Source organism: Tauraco erythrolophus, chromosome 10 (genome assembly GCF_009769465.1).
Source record: "Tauraco erythrolophus isolate bTauEry1 chromosome 10, bTauEry1.pri, whole genome shotgun sequence".
NCBI classification, from domain to species: domain Eukaryota; kingdom Metazoa; phylum Chordata; class Aves; order Musophagiformes; family Musophagidae; genus Tauraco; species Tauraco erythrolophus.
The window spans coordinates 24,220,511-24,242,179 of NC_141474.1; the positions used below are offsets into that span (position 1 = coordinate 24,220,511).

The 21,669-nt window shown below is 48.6% G+C and overlaps 1 protein-coding gene across 4 annotated transcripts in view; it reads right to left on the reverse strand.

Moving 5' to 3' along the window:
- Nucleotides 1–21,669, reverse strand: part of ERI3 (ERI1 exoribonuclease family member 3) — a 132,223-nt gene that overhangs the window by 60,523 nt on the left and 50,031 nt on the right. For all 4 annotated transcript variants that reach the window (XM_086617391.1, XM_086617390.1, XM_086617389.1 and 1 more), the window contains one exon: nt 18,207–18,279. In XM_086617391.1, the coding sequence (XP_086473517.1) occupies nt 18,207–18,279 (73 nt within the window). The remainder of the gene's footprint in view (nt 1–18,206; nt 18,280–21,669) is intronic.

A 21,669-nucleotide genomic window follows, 5' to 3' on the forward strand; every position in this document is an offset into this window, starting at 1 on the left:
CCTGGATACCACTGTATCTCTCTCCAGTGTCACCTGAAACTGTAGTGGCCTCATTCCTTGGGAAGTGGCTTGTTGGGGTCTTACCTGGCCCATCAAGGTTTGCCAAGGCTTTTACTGCTCTGGCCCTGCCCCTGCTCCCCCCACCATCAGTGACTATCTGGAAACGGGAGCCAGTAACTCACCTCCCCACGTGGCTGGTGCGCAGGCAGCACCACGTCATCTGAACCCAAGGCAAGAGAGCGCAGCAGCCCCGGAACGCACGCACGGGTTTACAGAAACTCACAGAGGGAAAACATTGTGCAAGCTCACCGCCGCAGTCCTCTCAGAGAGCCTCAAAATTAGTAGGCAAATTTAACATGCAGAGAAGCGACCGATTAATAACCCAGCATTGACTTAAGAAGACCTTGAATAATACATAGTGCTTGTACACGGAAGGGGAAAAAGTCAAGTCCTTCTGCTTGTCAAGTGTATCCGCCTCCCAAGCACCGACACTCGACAAGAAACCTCCCTGCCAGCCAGCCACAGCTTTAAGGAGCTCTTCAGAAATGCCTTTTGCTAAGATGAATGGCAAAACTTTGCGCCAAGTTAGACTGGCATTTGGACAAGTCCAAGTATGGTGTTGTTTTAAATGTAATTAGCACTGCCTGTTAATAAAGTCCTCTTAAACCTGCCAAGCAGAAGAAGATGCTGAGCATTTGGAGCCCACAATGACGAGCCATGCGGATGGCTCTGTGTTGGCTATGCTGATGGGTGAGACAGAAGATCCTACCAGGAGGCTGCCCCAACCTCTCCTCCACCCCGTCTGCACTGCAATCCTTGGCCGTGCCAAGGAAAAGTCAGACCCAAATCGGCAAAAGATTGGCAGAAGCTCAGCTGCAGGCACTGGGCTGCACTGCCGGATGATCATAGCAGATGAAGCACTTCCACAGCTTGATTTCGGCTTCTGTTATTTAATGCTGGTTTTGGTGTGAGACACTGAGCAGTAGTATCAGCATCCCGGTATGGTGCTGTCTACTTTGCTAAATAATGATGGCAGGAGAAATATTTGCTCCCTTTTAGGAATATCCTAAACCAGAACGAGCAGAAAAATGGTGTTTACCTTGACAACAGTCACTATTTTTGTACAGGGCCTAAATACACAATGCCCACTGTGAGAGGGGTGGAGTGCTGCAGAGCACCAGGGATTCGTGTATTATTAGTAAAATATTATGAATCTCAAATGCTTTAATTTTCAAGACAGGGAGAAAAACTGAACAGCATCTCAGGGAGAGGCTCCCAACAGCCGGTCGTTCTGACTCTTGTGGCTGAGTGACCCTCCTGTGCAGCCAGCCCAAGAGGATGCCACATGGATTCAATGCCTGCAAAGCAATTTGGAAATGAAAAGCCTTGCAAACAAGCCTTGTGGCTGAAGCCCAGGAGCAAGAGAGATGAGACCTAATTTCTTCTCCAATCTCTGATATGGACTCACAGGAAAATCTCCCAACTCACCTGTGCCTCAGTATCCCTAGAATAATATCCGTTGAGTGTTAGGAGCCTGAATTTATTCATGTCTTTAAAGAGCTGTAGTATCTAGTGACTGAAGACCAAAGGACCGTCACTTTGGTGATAAGTGACATATACATACACTTTTACGTGTATGTTTACATACACGTAAAACATAAGCCGTGTATGACATAAGGTCAGAAGGCATTTAAAAAAGCAGCCACCCAGTGCAAAACACAAGGGAAAACATTTGAGCAGGAAATAGGATTTGTTTTCTTCAGATGTAAATGAGTGCCAGCTAGCAGCAGAGCTCCAAAGACAGACATTTTAGCACTGAAAAGTGTTTCTACAAAGAGGACCAAGAAAAAAAATGCGATAAACAGACACAATTCTTAGGGTTTGATTTCCAGAGCAATAAGTGCAGAAACTGGGTCCAAAGAAAAGATCCATATTAGCAAACAAATCCAATCATTCCGATAATAAAGAAGAGACATCTTCTATAGTTCTGGTGCAGAACTATTTCCAGAGAGAAGTTTGTCTCCCCAACCCTTTCACACCCTGCAGTGGCTCAATGGAAGAATACTTAAAAAGTTGCAAGTTTGGTCATAATGTGTAAAAAGCCCCTGAAATGCGACATCATTTACTCTTCTGTGGTATTGCTCAGCAGAGCTAATAAATCTTGCATGAGAAGAGCTGATTCTAATTTTCTAATATGAAAAGGCATTTGGATTGAGAGAGAGGGGAAGATAAAAGTGATTGAATCTCCAATAGCCCAGCATCAGTGACAAGAAACATCCTGCTACGGACCCCAAGGAAGAATGTCTTCCCCTCCTCCCCGAACCACAGGCACACTCACCCACTCGCACATCCAATTCTCCCTGCTTTCTGCTCGCCACGTCTCAGTCTCCCCTATTGACAGGACGTGGTTTTAAACACAGTTACACAAGTTATCATTTCTGCCTTTTGATCAATCTGAATTTTCAGGACAATTACCCTCTTAATCAATGATTGCTATCAGCAGCCCCTTGGATTCTTCACCAAGGCAATCGTGCCGCCGGGGCAGACGGCGTGTGCATATGCAATGAAGCTGCGGGGAGGTGTAAGTCCATCTTCCCCTGACGTAGTCGTCGGCTGAAAGGGTGGAGAGCTGTGAAGGCCACTTCAAGGAACACCTGACGTAAAAAATAAGCGGAGGGAATTAAAAGGGACATTGTGCAAGGTATCTGTGGCTCTCAGTGGGGCTGGGGGGACCAGGGACCTGCTGAAAACATCATCAAGTTGAAACATAAACCAACTAAACCAACAGATATACCATCCACCAAACCCATATATTTAAGAGCTATCTATAGCCAGCACTAACTGCTCCTAATGAGGCTAATAAAGTCCGTTTCCAATTAGAGACTGAAACTATTAGAAGAAGGAAAGGCAGAGAGGCAGCTTTTAACAACCTCTAAAGATGTTGGGTTTGGATTTGGGGTTTCCTGTTGTTTTCTTTTTTTCCATCAGAAATTATTTAATATCACCAAAATGCCCCTAGCATTTACACACACAAAGCAAGCCTCCCGCCGCTCTTCCCTGGCAGGAGCATGTGTTTTGGTAATTGATGTTTGCACAGAACCTCAGCTCTTGGAGGATGCGGCTCCTCCGAGGCATCTCTCACCACCACAGAAAACACGACCCCAGATATTTAGACGCCACAGGAAACCCCAAAGCAGCCGAAGTCCAACTGCAGGGGCTGTGGGCTGGCTGGGGGATGAGGTTTAGCATCCCTGCTCTTGTGAGAGCACCACTGGCCCATTGGCAGATTCATGCTGCTTGGCTTGTGTTTTTGGCACTCCAGCAGAGGCAGGGCAAAGGAGCACATGGCTCCCACCCACTCTGCCCTGGGTGCCTCGACTACCTTACAGACTTCGCCTGGGCACAGGACTCCTCCACATATCCTTCTATACAGAAAATAGCTCCGCCACACCCAGGCACTGTTGTGTCTTTCTGAACAGCTCCTGCAGGCAGAGAGGCTGCATCTTTTCCCATGCCTGGAAAGCACCCCGCACCTCTCAGGCGCTGTGTTGGTAGGAGGGACCTTTGGGACCTGGAAGACAACAGGGAAACACTGCCGGAAAGCAGCTGAGCTCCCACAGGGGAAGGCAGCATGGTGGCAGGGCGGTGGCTTCACCATCTTGACCACCAGAACAGGCTGGCAGGAAGCAGCAGAGGCAGCACCAGGTAAGGCTGGTGGGCAGCTGCCTTTGCAAGGCTGCTGGCTGGAGGAGCTCTCCGAAAGGCACAGTATTTCACTAGCTATTTTACATGGAGAATTGCCGATCAAAGATATCCCCACTGTGTACTCCAGAGCAATAAAAATAAAAAAAACCCACAAGAAGAATTCTTTAGGCGGGTAATGGGCATTTTATTCCTTTTTATGACACTAAACATAGGCAGCTGGCATAATTACACCACAATAAAGGCATAATGTGCACCTAGCAGAACAAACTCATACTTTTGATAATTAGGCAGAGCAAACACAGTCTGGGATTCAGTCACACAGCTTCACTGTCTCCTGGATCCGCCGGAGCCCCTGTCCCTGCAGCACGTCGGCCCCATTCCCACAGCTAGATTCAGCTGGGCCCCATGGGGAAGGCTTAGCAAGCAGAGCATCACCAGAGCTCTCCTGCACCGAGAGGAATGGCCATGCAGCTCCACTCTTTAGAGTAGAATGAGGGCAGGGTGCAAGGCAGGGAGGTGCAGGATGGGTCCATGTGCAGCTCCTGAGAGGCAGACGGAGACGGTGCGCTGCAGAGCACTGATGGAAGATGTCAGTCACCTTCCGATTGGCACCAGGGACACGTCTGGGAGCCACGAGGGTATGGGTGATCTTGGCAACTTGAGCTTAAAGACTGACCCCATAGACAAGGCTGCAGCAGAACCAAATCCATGTGACCAAATCATACATGGTGCAATGGCAAAAGGAGACCCAAAACACAGCAGAGATGCAGAGTTTGTTTGGGTTTGGCAGCTCCACTGAGGCCAGCTCCAGGAACTAGAAGGGCTGAACAGAGGTGTGGGGACACCCCTCCACAGCAAGGACCTTGGCCAAATGCTATTGTTGGCACAACATCCAGAGAAAAGTTAGCCCCTTTGCAAAAAGGCAAGGACAGAGGGAATATCTCAGGGAAGCTGACCCTCATCTACAGAAGGGGCCAGCTTAAACCTGCTGGAGGCTAGCAATTAACATCTCTGAAGGCTTTGTGCTCCCATTAGTCCTGGTGGCTCTCATAACCTGCAGACACATCTCCTCCAAAACACACCGGCAGGCAGCAAGCGTGCTCCTTCAGCAGCTGCAGGCATCCACGCAGGACAGCTCTTCCCTGAGTGCAGAGCACAGACAAGACGGAGATCCCAAACTCTCTAAAATATTAATAGCATCAATCAGAGCCAGGCTGACAGAGGTTACACCACCAGGAGAGCGCAGAGAGCAGGCTTTCCTGAAGCTGGCACAGGACCACGCACTAAATATCCAGTTTGTTTAAAACGCATCTGCAGGATGCATGCAGTAGCAGTGCTGGCAGAATGGAGCGTGGAGGTTTCATCTCCACACCAATGAAACCTGCTGGAGATGCCAACCACGGCACACAGGAGAGAGACCAGCTCAGCTACACTCCCTGTCTTATGTGGCTTAATAGAAGTTGGTAGCTTTAAGGTATACCCAGTGCAACGCAGAAATGCTAGAGTATCTTGGCTCAAAGAAAGGTGAGGGAGGTGGAGCACATCAGTCATGAGTGAGACCTGCATATTCATCTGTGGATAGAATGCCCAAGAAACTGCCAAACAACGTCATTATGAGATTTTTCAACACAAGATTCAAGATGAGGAAGGGAAGATGTATGTTGTCAGCAAATGTAAGCATCTTGCCTCCATACCTACCGACACCCAGAAGAGGGGGACTGAGAACTGGACAGGTACTGAGCAAGCTTGGGAAGGCTGCAGTGCACCAATCCAGACCAAGACTTTGGGATGGCCCTTTGCTCAAGGGTTTTGACACTCTATATAGAGCCGACAGCAACATTCATGTCAGAGCACCCAAGGAGAAGATGGGTCCAGTAGGTCCAGTCCGTAGGAGACAGTGCCCAGGCAGTTGGGAAAACCAGGCACTGTGAGACAGCCTCTGGCAGGCTCATGCTTCGGAGTGAACAGAGCTGCCCTCCACAGTGGGTCACGAAACAGGAGAAGTTTATGCCTAGATAAGGGCAAAAGATGGGCTGTTTCCCTAAAAAAAAGCAGACCATATCTGCAGACTTTCTGGCCAGTTCTTAGCAAGCCACTCTGATAGATACAGTCCATGGGCGGCAGGCAAAGAGCTCAAGTGAGGAAGCCTGCAAGCAGAGAGACCAAAAGCCAGGATGGAGCCAGAAGTGTTGTGCCAGCAAGGGAGAAGGGCAGCAGGAGATTTTTAATCCCAACTCTGAAATCAACTTGCTTAGTAGCCTTCGGGTTGCAAGAGATTTAATTAATTCATTTAATGAGTGTGAAGCACTGTAATTTATTAATATACAAATTCCACTACAGTATCTCCCACCTCCCAGTTCAGCATCTCTTGCTGCTTTATATCAAGCCCATGAGAAGCAAAAGCCAAGCCATGTTATGTCCCTGTGCAGCGGAGCAGAGGCTGCACACCCACACTTTCCCAGCCAGGACAGCAGTAGCAAAGCCCCGTCCCTTTCAGCAGGACAGTGCATCGTACTCAGCACAGGGCACCAGGAACACCTCACACAAAAAAAGCTCTTTCCACTTACTGGCAAGCTGATTACTACCAAAAAACTAACCTGCTGCTGGTGATGGAGGTGGCAGGCAGTCACTTTCCCTCTTGTAGCCATGCTGGCTTGGTAAAACAATGAGGACTAAAGCAGTTAATGTTTTAATCCCCAAGGCTAGAAAATCTGATTAACCCCTCATCCCTCCTCAGAGAACTACACAGGGCTGTTCTCATGCTCCTACTGGAGCTCCTGTGTTTTAAATGAAGAGAAAAGAGGACACAGCTCCTTTTCTCAGGAACTCAGCAGCTGTGCTGGTACTCACAAAAAGCTCCAGCCGAAGGGCTGGCATGCAGGGATGCTCTGCCCCTCACGTGACCCATGGGACTCTGAGAAAGGCCATCTTTCACGCATTGTGCCTTCGTCTTCCAGCTCCTCCTGGACTGGAATGCAGCACACGTTGCAGGATTATTGTAAAACATGCCCTGCCTCTAATCCCTCCTCCTCTTGCCTTGCTCTGGTATTGACTGCAGGGAGCTGTGTCAGGCCTGGGGTCAGGCTTGCCTCTCGCAATACCAGGGCAAGCAGAAGGCTCCAGTCTCTCCAGCTGACCGCAGCACCCATGAGACACAGGAAAACACAAGCTGCCCCACATCGTCACATACGCAGGCACATGAGATTGGAGGCCCTCAGCTTCTGCCAACTGTGCCAGTGCCCCGCAGGCAAAGCCACGGTCTGGCGTGCATCTGCTTGTTGGGAGATCGAAGGCCTAATTCCGACCATCCTTACGGTTTCCCTGGTTTGCTCCTGGGGTACCATGCCAAGGGCAAGTCCGGATGCAAGCATGTGGCACATCAGCCACACTGCGGTCACACCGTACATGCCACTACCCCAGTTACACCAGACATCCGGCTGACAGGTCCCAGTCACACCACGAGCAGCCCTGCAGCAACATCACGTCTGTCCAGACTCCGTCATGGGGACCATCAGGCCACTTCAGCCTGCACAACCTTGACATTGCAGACAGATCTCTAATCAAAAGCATAAGTTGCTTAGATTTCATTGTGGGTTCTTTCGCTTGCTTTCGAATGCTCCTTCCAAAACTTTGCCTTTGGCACCTACAGCACATCGCCCCACAAACAGGCAGGACCAGGAGTGCCAGCGTGGCTCCTTCCTCAACCTGCAAGCAGCAACCAGATTCACAGTCTAAAGGTCTGTGCAATGCGTTTAACCTCAGCAGCACAGCACACGCAGCCAGATGGGAACCAGGAGGCTCCTCAGTGCTGGGGACAGATGTTCCAATCCCCCAGCAAGGGGAGCGCAGGCACAGCGAGGTGCAGCCGAGCAATATGGCACTCAGCAGGAAGAGCAGCACGCAAGGTCTGAGCAGTTGCCTCTCCGCCTTTCTCCTGCAGGTTACGGCGATGTGCGTGCAGAACCGCAAACACCAACCAACCTCCAACCACCTGCATAGACAAGGATGCTTTCGGTAAAGCAACCATGGCACTGCACTCAGCGAACCGCTGCTTACAATCTCATCTAGAAGGCAAAGCTTTTGTACTGGTTTAAAAAACCTACAAAAGCAAAAAATTCTGTTCTCTTTGTCCAATACCTGCAGGCTGCATGGGGCCAAGTAAGATAATTGTGTTCCTCAGTTTCTCTTGAATCACTACCTTCCTGCCTTATCTCTGTACCACACGTGGCACCAGGAGCTCTGGTCCTTGCTAGAGCCTGAAAGTGCTGCCAAATAATAAACACTGCCTTGAGATTTCTCCATACAAACATGCTGATCTGGGCAAACAGCATCAGGAGAGGAGTGGAGACTGTACCCGGCACCCAAGGCAACCACCCCTTCTCTGCCTGCTCAGGTACTCTAAGTTCCAGCAACTCGTCCCAAGGAAAGTGGACAGTGTGTGTCCAAGTGCAAGGGTGCAGGAAGCGTCACAGGGCAAGAATGGAGAAGTGATGACCCACACTGTCTGCTTCAAGGCAGGACCAGCTCCACCCAAAGTATCCTCACCATATTCTTCTAAACTCTGAAAATTTCAAGAGCTACAGGTCCCACATCCCTGCCCTCACCCACAGAGACTGTTTACTAATTTCCTTGCAGCAGGAAAGGACATGACCAAGAGCTGTCCACCATGACCACCCAGAATAAACTCTTCCCTTCCTCCAAGCATTTTCATTCGTCCAAAAATGATTTCTGCTTAGTCTTCTCTAAACTGAACATCCCAGATGCCTTAATCTTCCCCTGGAGGTCATGTCTACCAGTTCTCCGACCCTTCTGTTCCCTTCTGGGATTTATCCACCTGTGTCAGCTCCTCGCCGAGTGCAGTACCCAAAACTGATTTGTTCCAAAGGCTAAAATGAGGCTCCAAAGCACCTTGTCTAGGAAAATAGCTGAGATTTTAACATGTACCTACTGCAATTTTAATATGTATTGGCAAAAGAGAGGGTAGAACATCCCCTGATGGTAAGGAAGTTAATCCATGTATGAGATGCCGTGAGATGAACGCATGCTAAAACACGCAGAATAGTTATGGGAAGGAAGGACGGAAGGATGTTCCAGGAAGAGCTTGCTGCTAACAGCACCACAATACTGATGTGTCCTCTTTGCACTGGAGCAGCTCTAAACAGCTTCCACATAACAGGACCTTGTCAGAGGTTGTCTTCACCCACCCAGCAGAGTCTAACCAGCAGCAAGCGAGGAACAGGCTGCATGTGCCCAGCCCACAGCCTTCTGCTTGGCATGAGTTTGACAGTGAGAAGGGTGCTCTTTCACATAGTAGTGGATTTTATGGCCAAAAGAAATTACTAACCTAATCCACTATTTTGCAAGCCAGGAAACTTGGCTACTTTCTGGTGAAACAAGGCCAAGAACTTATATTAACCCTCTGAGGATCACATCTTTCCTGTCTGCTCCCAGAACAGATCATACAGACACATGCTCTTCAGAAAATTGCTCCTGTGTTTTTAGGATGCAATAAAAAAAACACCAACAAAAGCCAAAGGAGAAGGAAACACACAAAACCATTTCATTCAGGTGAAGATGGACGCTGCTCTTATCTGTCCTCCTGGGATGGGCATGTATGTTACCACTCAAGTAATCCAAAACCAGTGAAGCCTCCAGGCTGCGTCTACAGCCCCTCTCAGCTGTAGCAGGACCAGCTCCTGAGACTGCAAGAAAAGGAAATGAAATGCGAGGCTGGGATCATTACTTTGAAACTATAAGCTCATGCCACTGAGCCAAAGCCTGTTATATTGACATGGGTTTGTGTCACCCCAGCAGCAGAGATCATTCTCCATCTCCGCTTGCTCAACTCCCCTCCTCTCAGGACAGCTGCCGGCACGGTACTCTGCAACACTCTGCAAAGTCTAGCTACAGAAAAACTTGCCCAGCAGGTTAAAGTTACAGGGCTGAGCTACTGCAGAGCAAAAAGTACGCTGCTGACTGCTCCACCATGCTTGGGAAGTTGCCGACAAAGCACGAAGTGCCACTTGCAGAAGAGCAAACTGCAAAAACCCAAAATTTCCTTCCCAAGGTCAGAGAGTCCAGAGTGGGGTGTTGCTTCTTAAAGCCTCCAGTATTTAAAAGGCACTGACTTTGCACGTAGCTGTCATGTAGGATGCTCCTACTCTATGTCTCCAGTCACCAGGCCAGGCAGGAGCTCCGAGGGAGGGAGACAACTCTGCCCGCCAGTGAGTCCCAAGCTGAGGAGGGGAGAGCAGAGCCCCGAACAACCCGTGGCCATGCAGCCTCCACACCGTGCCTCCACTTCTTCTGTTTTATGTGAAGGTGGATACCAAAACCAGCCCCAATGGTTACTGTGCATTATGTGAGCACCCCACCTTAGTGTGTATTACAAACTCACATCAACAATCCCTCGGTCCATCTGGTTACAGCTTCCAGGGAAACCGAGGCAAAGGAGGCTGATGCGCCAACCCATCCCGTATCCCCTTCTAATGAGACCAGGAGGAGGAAGGGGAAAAGGCTGTCAAGAACTTGCAGATGCTCACCCTCTCTTCCCGGCACAACCCCCTGTTTCTTGGTGTTCCTTGGAAATGTGTTTTTACTTCACACTTCTCGTTAAATAAGAAAGGGAGGACAGGTCCTTCTGCAGTGGGACAGGGTGGGCTGCCCCTTTAAGGCCTCTCCTGGACGCCCTTTCCCTGTGAGACGACTATCCTCGACTCCCTCCTCATCTCCCTCCCTTTGATTTAAGAGTTCCTCTCCTGGCCCTGACAGTAAGGTATTTCTGTCCCACAGATTATAACTCACTCTGGGCTATTATTCAACTCCCAAGCCCTGGCCCTGCTGCATTTAGTCCAAACATAATATCCTTCATGCATATATTATCTGTCTCCCTATTATCTGGAATCATTTCGGAATTAAATTTCAGTCCTGCAATATTGGCTTCAAGAGCGGTTCGCTTTATGGGCTAGTCAAAGGTTAGAATACCAATCAAAATAACACTGCCGATGCAGAGAGACATTTTAATATTCCAAAACCCGGTAATTGTAAAAGGACATAATATTTTTTCCCTGATTACCCCAAAGGCAACACATGTTAACAAGGCGAGGGAGAGAGTGAAAGAAATTTCAGAGTTCAGACAGCTGCACGACAGATTTAAAGGAGAAATCGGGGATGGCTGCCGCGCTCCAGTCCCTGGAGCAGGAGGGCTCCCTTGCCTGTGCTGGCAGTGCCGCGCTCCTCGGGATGCCGTCCTCTCCGTCCCCAGCCCCACGGCGTTCGTGCCACCTGCGCTGCCCCAAGTCAGGAGCCTTCAAGGGTGCTCTCACCACAAGGGAACACAGCGGCCAGAGCTACGTCAAGACCGAGTCGAAGATTATCACGGCAGAAGAAAGTGTTGCGATCGGCTAGCCCGACCTACACAGGCCACGAGGCTGCCCCAAATTAATTCCTCTTTGAACCAGAGATGACCTTTTTAGGAAAAAAAAACCTTCCCTCCTGAGCTGGAAAATCCACTACAGCCCTGGTAAGTTGTTCCAACGGTTAATTACCCTCACTGTAAAAATCTGCACCTGAATTACCTCGCTTTGGCTTCCAGGCACTGGAACTGCTTATGCTTTTGTCTGCTAGACTGAAATAGATTCTCACCACATTTTGCCTCTCCCTTTAGATACTCAGAGACTATGGCCAAGTCTCCCTTACCCTTCTCTCCAGTACCCTAACTGGCTCCCAGGGTCTTTACTGCATGGCAAGTCTTCCCACAGGTCTTCCAGTTCTTGTCCGGTCTTCAAGTTTCCAGCACCCTTCCGATGCAGAGATGAGACCTAGCATCCCGTATCGGTCAAACTAGTCCCAAAGAAAGAGATGATCCAGCCCCCTTGCTCCTACTCACCTGTTTATAAATCCAACAGCAGCTGCCTCCTGGATGCAGTATCTGCACACTTTATCAAAAATGATTTTTATGTTTTCTTTCAGGGCATTGATAAAAGTGTTAAATACAAGAGGTCTGAGAAATAGATCCCTGTGGGACCCCACTAGGAAGACATGCACTCCATGATGATTATCCATTTACAATTAAATGCTAGGAGCTGTCAGTTTGCTCGTTCTTAATCAATGTAATGTGTGCCATGTTGATTTTGTATCACTCTTGTTTCTTAATCAAAATGTCATAAGGTACCAAGTCAAATGCCTTCCAGAAGTATATTACATTGACATGGTTACCTTTATCAACCAAACATGTAGTCTCATAAAAAAAATATCAAGTTAGTTTGAAAAAGATCTAGTTTCCATAAATCCACATTGATTGGCATTATATTACCCTCTTTTCATTCCTTATTAATCAACTATGATATCTGGCTTTTCATTACTTTGCCCAGAATTAATGTCAAGCTGATAGGGCTATAATTACTTCATCGGTCATCCCATTTGCCCTTCTAAATTACTGGTACAACATTAGCCTTCTTCCAGTCCTCTAGAACTTCCCCAATATTCAAAGACTTATTAACAGTCCAGGGCTTCTCAGCCAGCTCTTTAAAACTCCTGTAAACCAGTTATGCAAAATGCCAACCAAGGGCCACCACTTAACTTTATCAGAAAATCGCGTTGTAACAGCAAACCTCTTGCTCAGCGATACGGCATCCTCTGCCTTTCTGTAAATACAGAGCAAAGTATTTATTAAACACGGTCATTTTGCTGTTATAAGCAATTCCTTCCATTTCCTACCAACTATGAACCAATGCCATTGCACACACTCTTACTCCCCTTAACCCTGGAGTTGCAGTTCTCCTGCTGTTTCCTTTCACAACTTCTCCCGTTCCTGCTTTCGGAGGGAGACTTTCCAAAACCCAGAGCTCCACAGCCAGGGGTGAGGAGCGCAGGAAAGCACAGCTCCCACTGAAGGAAGGTGTGACAGGGTCTCAGAGCACTCACCCATGCTGCAAACCAGCAAAGCACTGAGCACAGTGGGTGTATGAGCAGCTCTTCACAGTTAAATGGCAACATCTATTCACGTGCTCGATACTTTGGCCATGAAGCACTCTGCCTGCAGAGTCCTCCTCTGTCAGTTCTAACCTTACTAGGCATTTTGTGTTCCCTATAGCCAGTAACTCAATAAACAGGCAATCTGTAACCATCACAGTAAGTCCTCAAGAAGTCAGACCTCACAAAAGCAACTTCCAGGCATGCAGGCCGAAAAATAAACCATTTCTCAGTTGCACCCATTTCAGTGCCTTCTTTCATCCAAAGCACTCAAGACACTTCAGCATCAAGTGCCTGAGAAGCACTCAGAACTCCTCCTCCTCCCAAAAGGCAGAAGGAATTGTTAATTCAGAGGAGAGACAAAAAGCTGTTAGCAAATCTTTGTTTGTTTAAGACGTGTTTATTTCTAGTTGCCAAATATTAACAAAAACATCCTATTACATGCTTCCTCTGTCAGATTTCACAATGTGAGTAGGTGACCTTAAAACATTTGTGCATGTATATTAAGTTTGCTTCCAACTACGAGTATCTACAAATCAATAAAGGCTGAGCCTGGAAAAAGCCAGCTCTGCGCAGAGCCACGGCACCTCCAGCACGCTCACGCTGCGCTCCCCAAGGCTCCGTCGACTCGGTTTCGTGACGCCCACAGAAGGAAAGTTGCATTCCTCCACGTACATCGTCCAAGCCTTGCCTTTCGTAAAAACTCTCCTGGACTTCAGGAGGAGGTCAAACTAGGACCAGTTTCCTGTCACTGCTAAACCAACCACTATTACTGTACCTACAGACACGCTGCCCTCTGCGAACAGAAATCGAAGATGGTCAAACATGCCAGGACAGCTGTCCTGAGAAAGGGGCAGCTCTATGATGAGTATGAAGATTCTATTTTTTAAAAATTAATAAAATATAATTTGAAAAACAAGGAATAAAACAAACCTTTACTGGTTACACAAACCACTCCTCTTATACTTTAACCACGTAACATCTGGAGAAGAAATGGAAGACCAGGATAGTGCATACAGCGCTAAAAATAGTTTCTGCAACCCAATCCTAGAGCCACAGAGCCTGCAAGGGCGTTTGTGCCAGCCCTCCGGCAAGTTACGCTGCACTGGAAGAGACACAACGAAGCAAGAGTACAGCAGAAGCCCCAAGTCAAGAGTAACACAAGGGAGAAGAACTGGAAACACTTATTTGCTCTTTCACACAATGTAAGACTTGGGTGCAAGAAAATGATCTGACATTAGGTTTAAAAGAAACAAAACTGTTTCTTCACATCTTCACACAATATCAATAAACGGAGTATAATTAATGGATAATTAAATAGCAAAACTCATTGCTGCAGGATACTGTAGCAACCAAAAGCATCAGCAGATTCAGAAAAGGATGTACAAGTTTCTGGTAGACAGATGTGGTAAAAACAGTGAGTGCCAGACACAGTGATCCGGAGGCAGCTGCCAGCTCTCAATCCTTGAAGGGACAATTGCTGAGAACCAGAGAAAGCTGATTTGAATCACAGTCTTCTTGTTACATCCGCAAGCATTGGCTACCGGCCTCTGGCATGGAGAGGACCTGGCTTAGACCTTTGGTCTGGGCATTTTGACACGCTCACCATCCTTCTAATGTTTTTCTTGCACAAGCTAACTTGTAAGAAAATCTAGCTTCACCACCGTTCTTCCACCTCCTCCCTCCATCAAACCACTCTCCCCTCCGTGATGTGCTCCCAACCCGGCAATGCTGGCACTCCTGCTGCCTGCCAGGTTTCCCATTCCCAGGCTCCTAGCCACCCTGCGATCGCAGGCACCGTGTCCTCAGCCTAACACAGCTCTGGCTCCATCCCCGCAGTGCGAGGATCCATCACGGGACTGACCATGCCACTACCTCAAGCGAGACTTGGAACGATAAACAACAGAGGCTCCTGAAAGAGGAAAGGGAGCATGAATGACAGCTGATCCTTGCGTTAGAACAAGCCCTAATGAATTTAGCCAGGCTACCTGAGGATACTTTTGGTGTGGCAGCTTGGTTGTGGCTTGCCAGCTGCAGCAGTTTTCCTTTACACACAAATCTTGAGCCACAACCTCCTCCTTTCTGCAAGTCTTTCTCCAGTGGTGCCCTTCGCTCCTGACATGAAGCACACTCTGCCATTTACATCCTGAGCATCCAGCTCCAATGATGTAGCTCAGGTTCTGCACCTCAGTCCTAACCCACGGGGCCTCTGCGCATCGACATGTCAGGCACATAAGGAGAACTGGCAGACAGGATGGTGGCTCTCTGTCGAGATGGTTTAGGGGGATATCTGAAATGTTGCAGCATTCAAAGAAAGCCTCCTCTGCTTTCTGCTGCCCTCCCAAAAGGCTGAGCTAATCGAAGTGAAGAACATGAGAAACTCTCTGCCCCAAGTCAGCTCTACACTGACAGTTCACCAGAGATACAAGATCGCTCAGTGACATTAAAAATGTCAGCAAACACCGATCAGGCTTGATGGAAGGGATGCATTAACAGGTTGGGGGGGCATAGGCCAAAGTAAAACCTCAGCAAACACGGTCAAGTGCACAGGCAGCTTTTCTCCTTCTGTCCTCCACAGCAGGGTTTTTCACAGATACCAAGATGCTGTGGCCACCATCACAGCAGTCAGGTGTGGAGCTGACCACTGCCTGCATGGCCAGATCAATCCAAAAGGTTTCGTGGGGAAACAGACACATGGCAGCTAGTGGGAGCTGATTCCCATCTTCAGCTTGTCTGAGAGGCAAGTCTTGGATACTGTGAAAGAGGCCTGGAGGTACAGCATGCTCACCTCAACTGCTCCTGCAGCACAGAAGTGCTGCGAAGGAGTTTATTGGAGAAGGAACCCTGGGAAAGACTGTCTCACCACCTCGGGAAGAGAGACTGCTGAGCTCTGGAGCATCCCGCGCTTTAGCAGAGGCAGCAAAGACAAGGACTTTTTCTTCAGATGATACAAAATGAAGAAAAAGAGGAGCTGAAGCCGTGTGTGCATGGACAGAGAGAATCTGGAACACATTTTTTGGCTACTGCACTACACACAGGTACACAAACACGTCTGCCCCATGCGCACACCTTTCCGCATGTAATCCCACTCTTTTGCATTGCCTTGCATTTGCAGCAGCAGTTCTCGAACTCAGAAGGGTCCTCTTGGTATCACTGCTCACAGCCGAGACCTGAAGCACAGCCAGACGACACAGGTGGGGCATCCTGGAGGAAACCACTCTCGGTCCCACATGCCATTTACACTCACGTCAACTGTTTTCTTGACATCTGAAACATCCAAGTATCTGCATTATGCACGACCTAAAAAGCACCAGTTTCACACCACCCCCTCCCCAACACCTTCACTTCATGGATCAGATCAGAGGCAGACTCAGCCTAGGAGGTATTTCTAAGTCAGGAATGTGCCAGAGGGAGGAGAAATGGGGCCACCTGAGCTATGCAGGGAAGAGCAGTGGGGCTAGATATCTGTCCAGACTTATTTGTCTCACTGGAAGCTCACTCAGAAGAGACCAAGGTCCCATTGGGTCCCGCTGCTTGCCCAGAATTACCTGTGCTGGAAATCCTCTCTCGTGAAAACACACAGGCAGTTCCCCCACAATCACCCCCAAAGAGTGGGGCAGTCAGTAGCATGGAAAGATCCTCACCCTGGGGTAGGAGCAACCCCGGGGGGAGTCAGCTATTTACTCACAGGCCAGGAGAGGTCTCTGCTCTCTTCAACCTGGGTCACCTCCCAGAGGGGCGCAGGGACCCTGGCACCACCCTGTGTCACAGGGCATCAGATATTAAAAGGTCAGAAAAACTTCAGAATTTTAAGGGATCAGAGGGGTTGGAGGAAGATGAACATTTCTCCTACACATCCCCTCCTCACATGATCTGAAGGAGACTGGAGTCTCACTTTCTGAGTAATGCATCTGCAGAGGGGGACAACTCCAACCCATGTGCCTCCATCCTCCATGCACAGCCAGTGACCCCTTCCGAGAGCTGGGCAAGGGAACGCTTCCCTGCAACAGCTTCCCTCCTCCTGCCTTTAGCTCTGTGCTTGGTACTTCATGGATGCTCACCAGCCCTGAACTTAAGATCACAGCATTTGCTGAAACACAATACATGAATGTCCATCTTGAAGAACAGCCGCTTGCCTGATGTTCACATTATGATGAATCCCAGCTCCTCACAAGCCAAATCCAGGAGCCTCAAACTATGGGAAAGAGCCATAAGTCATTCATCCTGAGGCCCAGAGGAGGAGCATGGCTGCATCAACTTACTTCTTAGCAAACATCACGGTACATAGGGAATCTTTTTTTTTTTTTTAATATTATTATTCTGCAGCCATCAACCTGCTGGTTATGTAGCTGCTATCCATTCACCGGAAGTTTAGTGAACTTCAAATGGCGATCATTAATGGTCACTGAACTGCAGAATGCCCCAATGTGCTTTCAGATTTCATTTACCAAGGACCAGCAATCAGCCAAAAGATTTGCTCTGACAGCAGGGAAATACAAGACCCTTTGACAAGTTCAGCCGGGAATGTGCTGCCAGCATCCCTTGTTAAGTTCATGTTCTACCCTATTTGACGGAACAGATCATGCAAATTGTCCTTCTGCGGCCGCTCAGCCTGTCACTCATGCTTCCATTTAAAACAACAAATAAATAAAAGAACAAAAGAAAAGCCCAGAAGTACAACGAGCTGTTTACAAGCAAATTCCACTTACCGAGACCCCTAATTATCAGGAAAAGGCACAGAAACCCAAATAAAACATTAAATTGGATGGGGGAAGGGAATCTTACTCATCCAAAGGTTTAACCAGGAGGGTCACCCCAGTATCTCTTGTGCACAGACCTCAGTCTCCCCCCTCACCCTGCTACCGCTTGTAATCACACTTGTTCTCTTCTTCCCACTTTAATTTGTGGCTCACGGCATCACCACAGTTTTTCTGCGCAGATGGAGCAGCTGTGCTAGGAGACCCTGTGGATGCACAGCAGGCTGCTTCTTAACCACCCAGAGAAGGCACGGAACAACGCACCAGATAGTAAATTCCGAAGTATTTTGCTTTGCAAAGTGACCGCTGGTTTCTTAGACAGCTCCCTTTCCCCACAGTACAAAGGGAAATACTGATTTTTATTTAGGAATATATCCATGTTTGTCAACCAAAATTTGACGAAGGGAACCGAGCTCCTAGGAGCCTTATATAGCTGCAAAACAAAAGAGAGTCAGCAACATCGGGGCCAACACAACCTGCGCTGAGGAGGGGCGTCACAGTGTCCCACTATTATGCGGTGACACTGCACTGTGCCTGCCACAATGGGATTCTCCCCAGCTGCAGAACACATCCCATCAAGTACAGTAAGACTCTATTAGAGGACATACAATAGGGAGCTGGAGGACTCGCTCAGCCCAGCTTCTGAGAAAATAACTCATTTCAATGCAAAACAGCAGTAGTTATTAGACACCTCCTTAAACAGGAAAGGAGAAGGACAAGGGGAGGGGGGAGAGAGTGAGACGGGGACCATGGCAGTTTGCACAAAAGTACCTTTTTCAGATTAATCCACTGTTTGAAGTAATCAGCAACCGGCAGCCCTAAGTACTGGCATTGTCCTGGTAACCTGTAAGAGAGAAAAGAGAGCAGGTTTGATTCAATCAGTGTCCTGACAACACAAACTGTTTTCTTAAGTGCATTTTGTTCTGAGACAGAAGAGACCCTCAAGCCTGCTGTAACATGCTGCACATCAGAAGGACCGTAGCTCTCGGCAAAAAAAATCTCATGAGAGCACAGCTTGGCTGAAGACTTCCATACATCCAGCCACATCCAGGCCGCTGACACCTTTCAGACTGAACATTTTGAAGAGGAGCTGTGTGCAAGCACAGCACACAGCCCTTCTCCACAGCAGCTAACGCACTAACACGACTGGAGCATCCAAGCTGTCCTCAGCTAAGTGAACTCATCACAAATCCCTGCAAAACCATCCTGCTCAGCCAGCGGCTTACGGGGCAGACAGAAGGACTGACGATTCACCTGTCATGCCCTGGTGCTTTTCCATTCAGCCTTTACGGTTAAAACACCAAATGAGACATGAGGGACGGAAAGAGACACCAATGCATTCATTTTTTGGTTAGTAATACTAACTTTTTAAGGGCTAAGAAAGCAGAGGCTGTCTTCCGAGCAGGTGCTTGGAAGAAGACAGCAGTCACAACTCGGAAGATGCACGGTGCTGCACAGTGTCTCACCACAGGCTTGAGCACCAGCAGCCAGAGCCGCGAGCGCACGTACTTATTCTCTCCCTTCCTACCGCAACCAGTCGGAACAGGGCTCATGAAACAAAATGGCACCAGTAAGGGAGACGGATTGCCTGAAGGGACAGCAGGACCCAGGATTTGGAGAGCTGTTTCTCCCACACTGTGCTGGTCCTGGTGTGTTCGCAGGGGAGGTACGATGCGTCCCTCAGATGGGGAAGGCTGAGTCAGAGCCACGCGGCTCCAGCCGAGCCTGTGCAGGGAGATAAGTTATGTGAGTTTTCTCCGGCCGGTTTGATCTGATCAAGAGTAATTGATGGATCTTCTTCATTCACGTACTGCTGAGCACGCCTGGGGCACTGGTCACAGGATCTTTAACTGAAGCAAAGGAACACCCCAAATAAATATGTCAACTAAATAAATGACTAAATTAGAGCTGTTTGTGCATGTTAAAAGCCACAACCCCAGAAATTGGCTTTTGCAAACAGAGGGGGGTGGGGAATCTCACAACTTCCTCGGGCATCTGGGGGCTGTCGGGGAGGTTGTAGAGGATGAGGGAAGAGCTGCAAGTGCCAGCATCAGCTGCAAAAACATCCCAACACAGACCATGTCCAGGGCAAAGTCTTCTCCCGCTCTCCATAGAGGAAAGAGTGGAGAATCCAGACTGGACTTCAGACTGAAGGCTGAAATTCAGGAACAAGCTCTGGTCAGATGTGGATACAAGCTAGATACACCGCCTTGAGCTGGGTTGCACCATGCATACCCCATGCGGTACCTGAGTGCTCAGCCCAGCTCCAAAACCCTCAGGTGAACAGGGCAGCATCTCTTCAGACCTACGAGCAGTTTCCAAAGCAAGGAGATGAAGGAGGGAAACAGATAATGCACTTGCATATGACGTGAGACTCAGGGTAGCGCAGTACCAGAAGTGGTTTGGTCTTGTTGCTGCCTCCATTTCTATGGGAAGAAAAGCAAGGAAGCTGGTAAACGTATCGAGTGGAATCTCCCGGGAATACGTGGCCAAAGGAGCCAGCATACACGGGGCCCCAGCAGTGTACTGGCTTTGTCTTCTTAGGCTAAGAAAGGAAGAGACTCTCTGTGCCAAAATCAAACACCTGGTCCTGAAGAGAGGCACGTGTCATCATTTAGGTGCAATAATTTGAGTCGTACAAACACGTTTGAATAAGGAGGTCCAGAGGAATCTCTATGAAAGCAGGAAGCCTGTCAAAAGCATGATGTTGGAAGCAGCAGGGCAGCGGCGATTTGCAGGGTAAGCAATGTGACTTGACAGCACGGTCTCCTCTCTGGGCACGGCTCATCTGATGCTAGCACCATCGCGCTGAAATGAACCACCTGGAGTCACTCCTCGCAATTGCACAGCCATCACATAAACAGCAGCCTGGTCCGTGTATTTTACAGCCATGACATATATGTCCATGATATCCCATAGCTGAACAGACCCCAACAGCCCCAGCCAGCATGCTAAGAAAGCTCTTTCTGCAGGAAAGCTGCTTCCTACTGGTGCCCAAATAAAAAAAGATCACAAGAAAAGGAACCATCTAAAACAAATGACCAGTCTAAATACAGGCACATGATCAGCTCAACCTCTCTTAGACTGCACACACTTTGCTAGAGAGAATGACGCCAGCAGTTAGCAAAAGGTATGCTACTAAAAGCTGAGTTTCTACCCCCAGCTCCAGAGGTTTTCATTAATACAGGTCTCAGCCTAGCTCCAGTTAGGGGAATAATGATCATCTCACCTAACATTTGGATATGGCCCACAAGCAGCGAGTATGGCATCATTAGCCACACGAATTGACAGCTAAACCTCCAGTGCAATGAATGACATTGGAAGCATTTCCATCCCTGCGGGACCAAAAGGCCCAGCAAACTGGACAGTCTGGTTCTGCTTCCACCCTAACACTGATGGCAGTATGCCCTGGGCACTGGACAGTGGGTCTTTAATTGGAGAAAATAAATGCTCCAAATAAATACATCAACTAAATAAATGACCCATTTTTGCAAACAAGTAACAATCCCAGAAACTGCCTGTGAAGCCCCGTGACCTAAGGACACTCTCCCTCCCCCTCCATGCTTGTGTTCCCCTCATCTCACGTTTCCATCAGAGAGACTTAAAGTTTATAAAGCATTGGAAGACCTACACTCATACTATAACCTGGGTGGACTGTCAGCAGCACAGACCAAGGCATCAGTCTACTACCCAAGCTGGAAGAGAAGTTGTGGATGCCTTATCCCTAGAGGTGTTAAAGGCCAGGTTGGATGAGGCTTTGAGCAACCTGATCTAGTGGAAGGTGTCCCTGCCCGTGACAGGGGGGTTGGAACTAGATGATCTGTAAGGTCTCTTCCAACTCAAACTATTCCATGATTCTATGAAGATGCAGGTCTGGTGGCTCCAGGCGAGCAGGGATACAGCCACTCAACACATCTGCCTTTAGCGAAGGACAACCCTATACGTCTCATCTAGTCTGGATACGCAGTGCTCCCAGCACAGGGAACCAGGGGCTCTCAATGCACAGAAACCAGTCCCCAGGTAGCTACAAGGAAGGAAAACAACCTTGTGTTGTCTTTTCCCCAGCTCTAAGTGTGTCACTTGCAGTGGTCCCTCACTCCTCAGCCTGGTGACCAAGCAGGACTTTCTCTGGCATCTTCTCCAGGTTGGAATGAACGAGGCACACCTGTGGGTCTCACGGGGAACAGAAGTGCCAGGGTCTGAAAGGAAGTATCTCCATTTACCAGGGCCACCA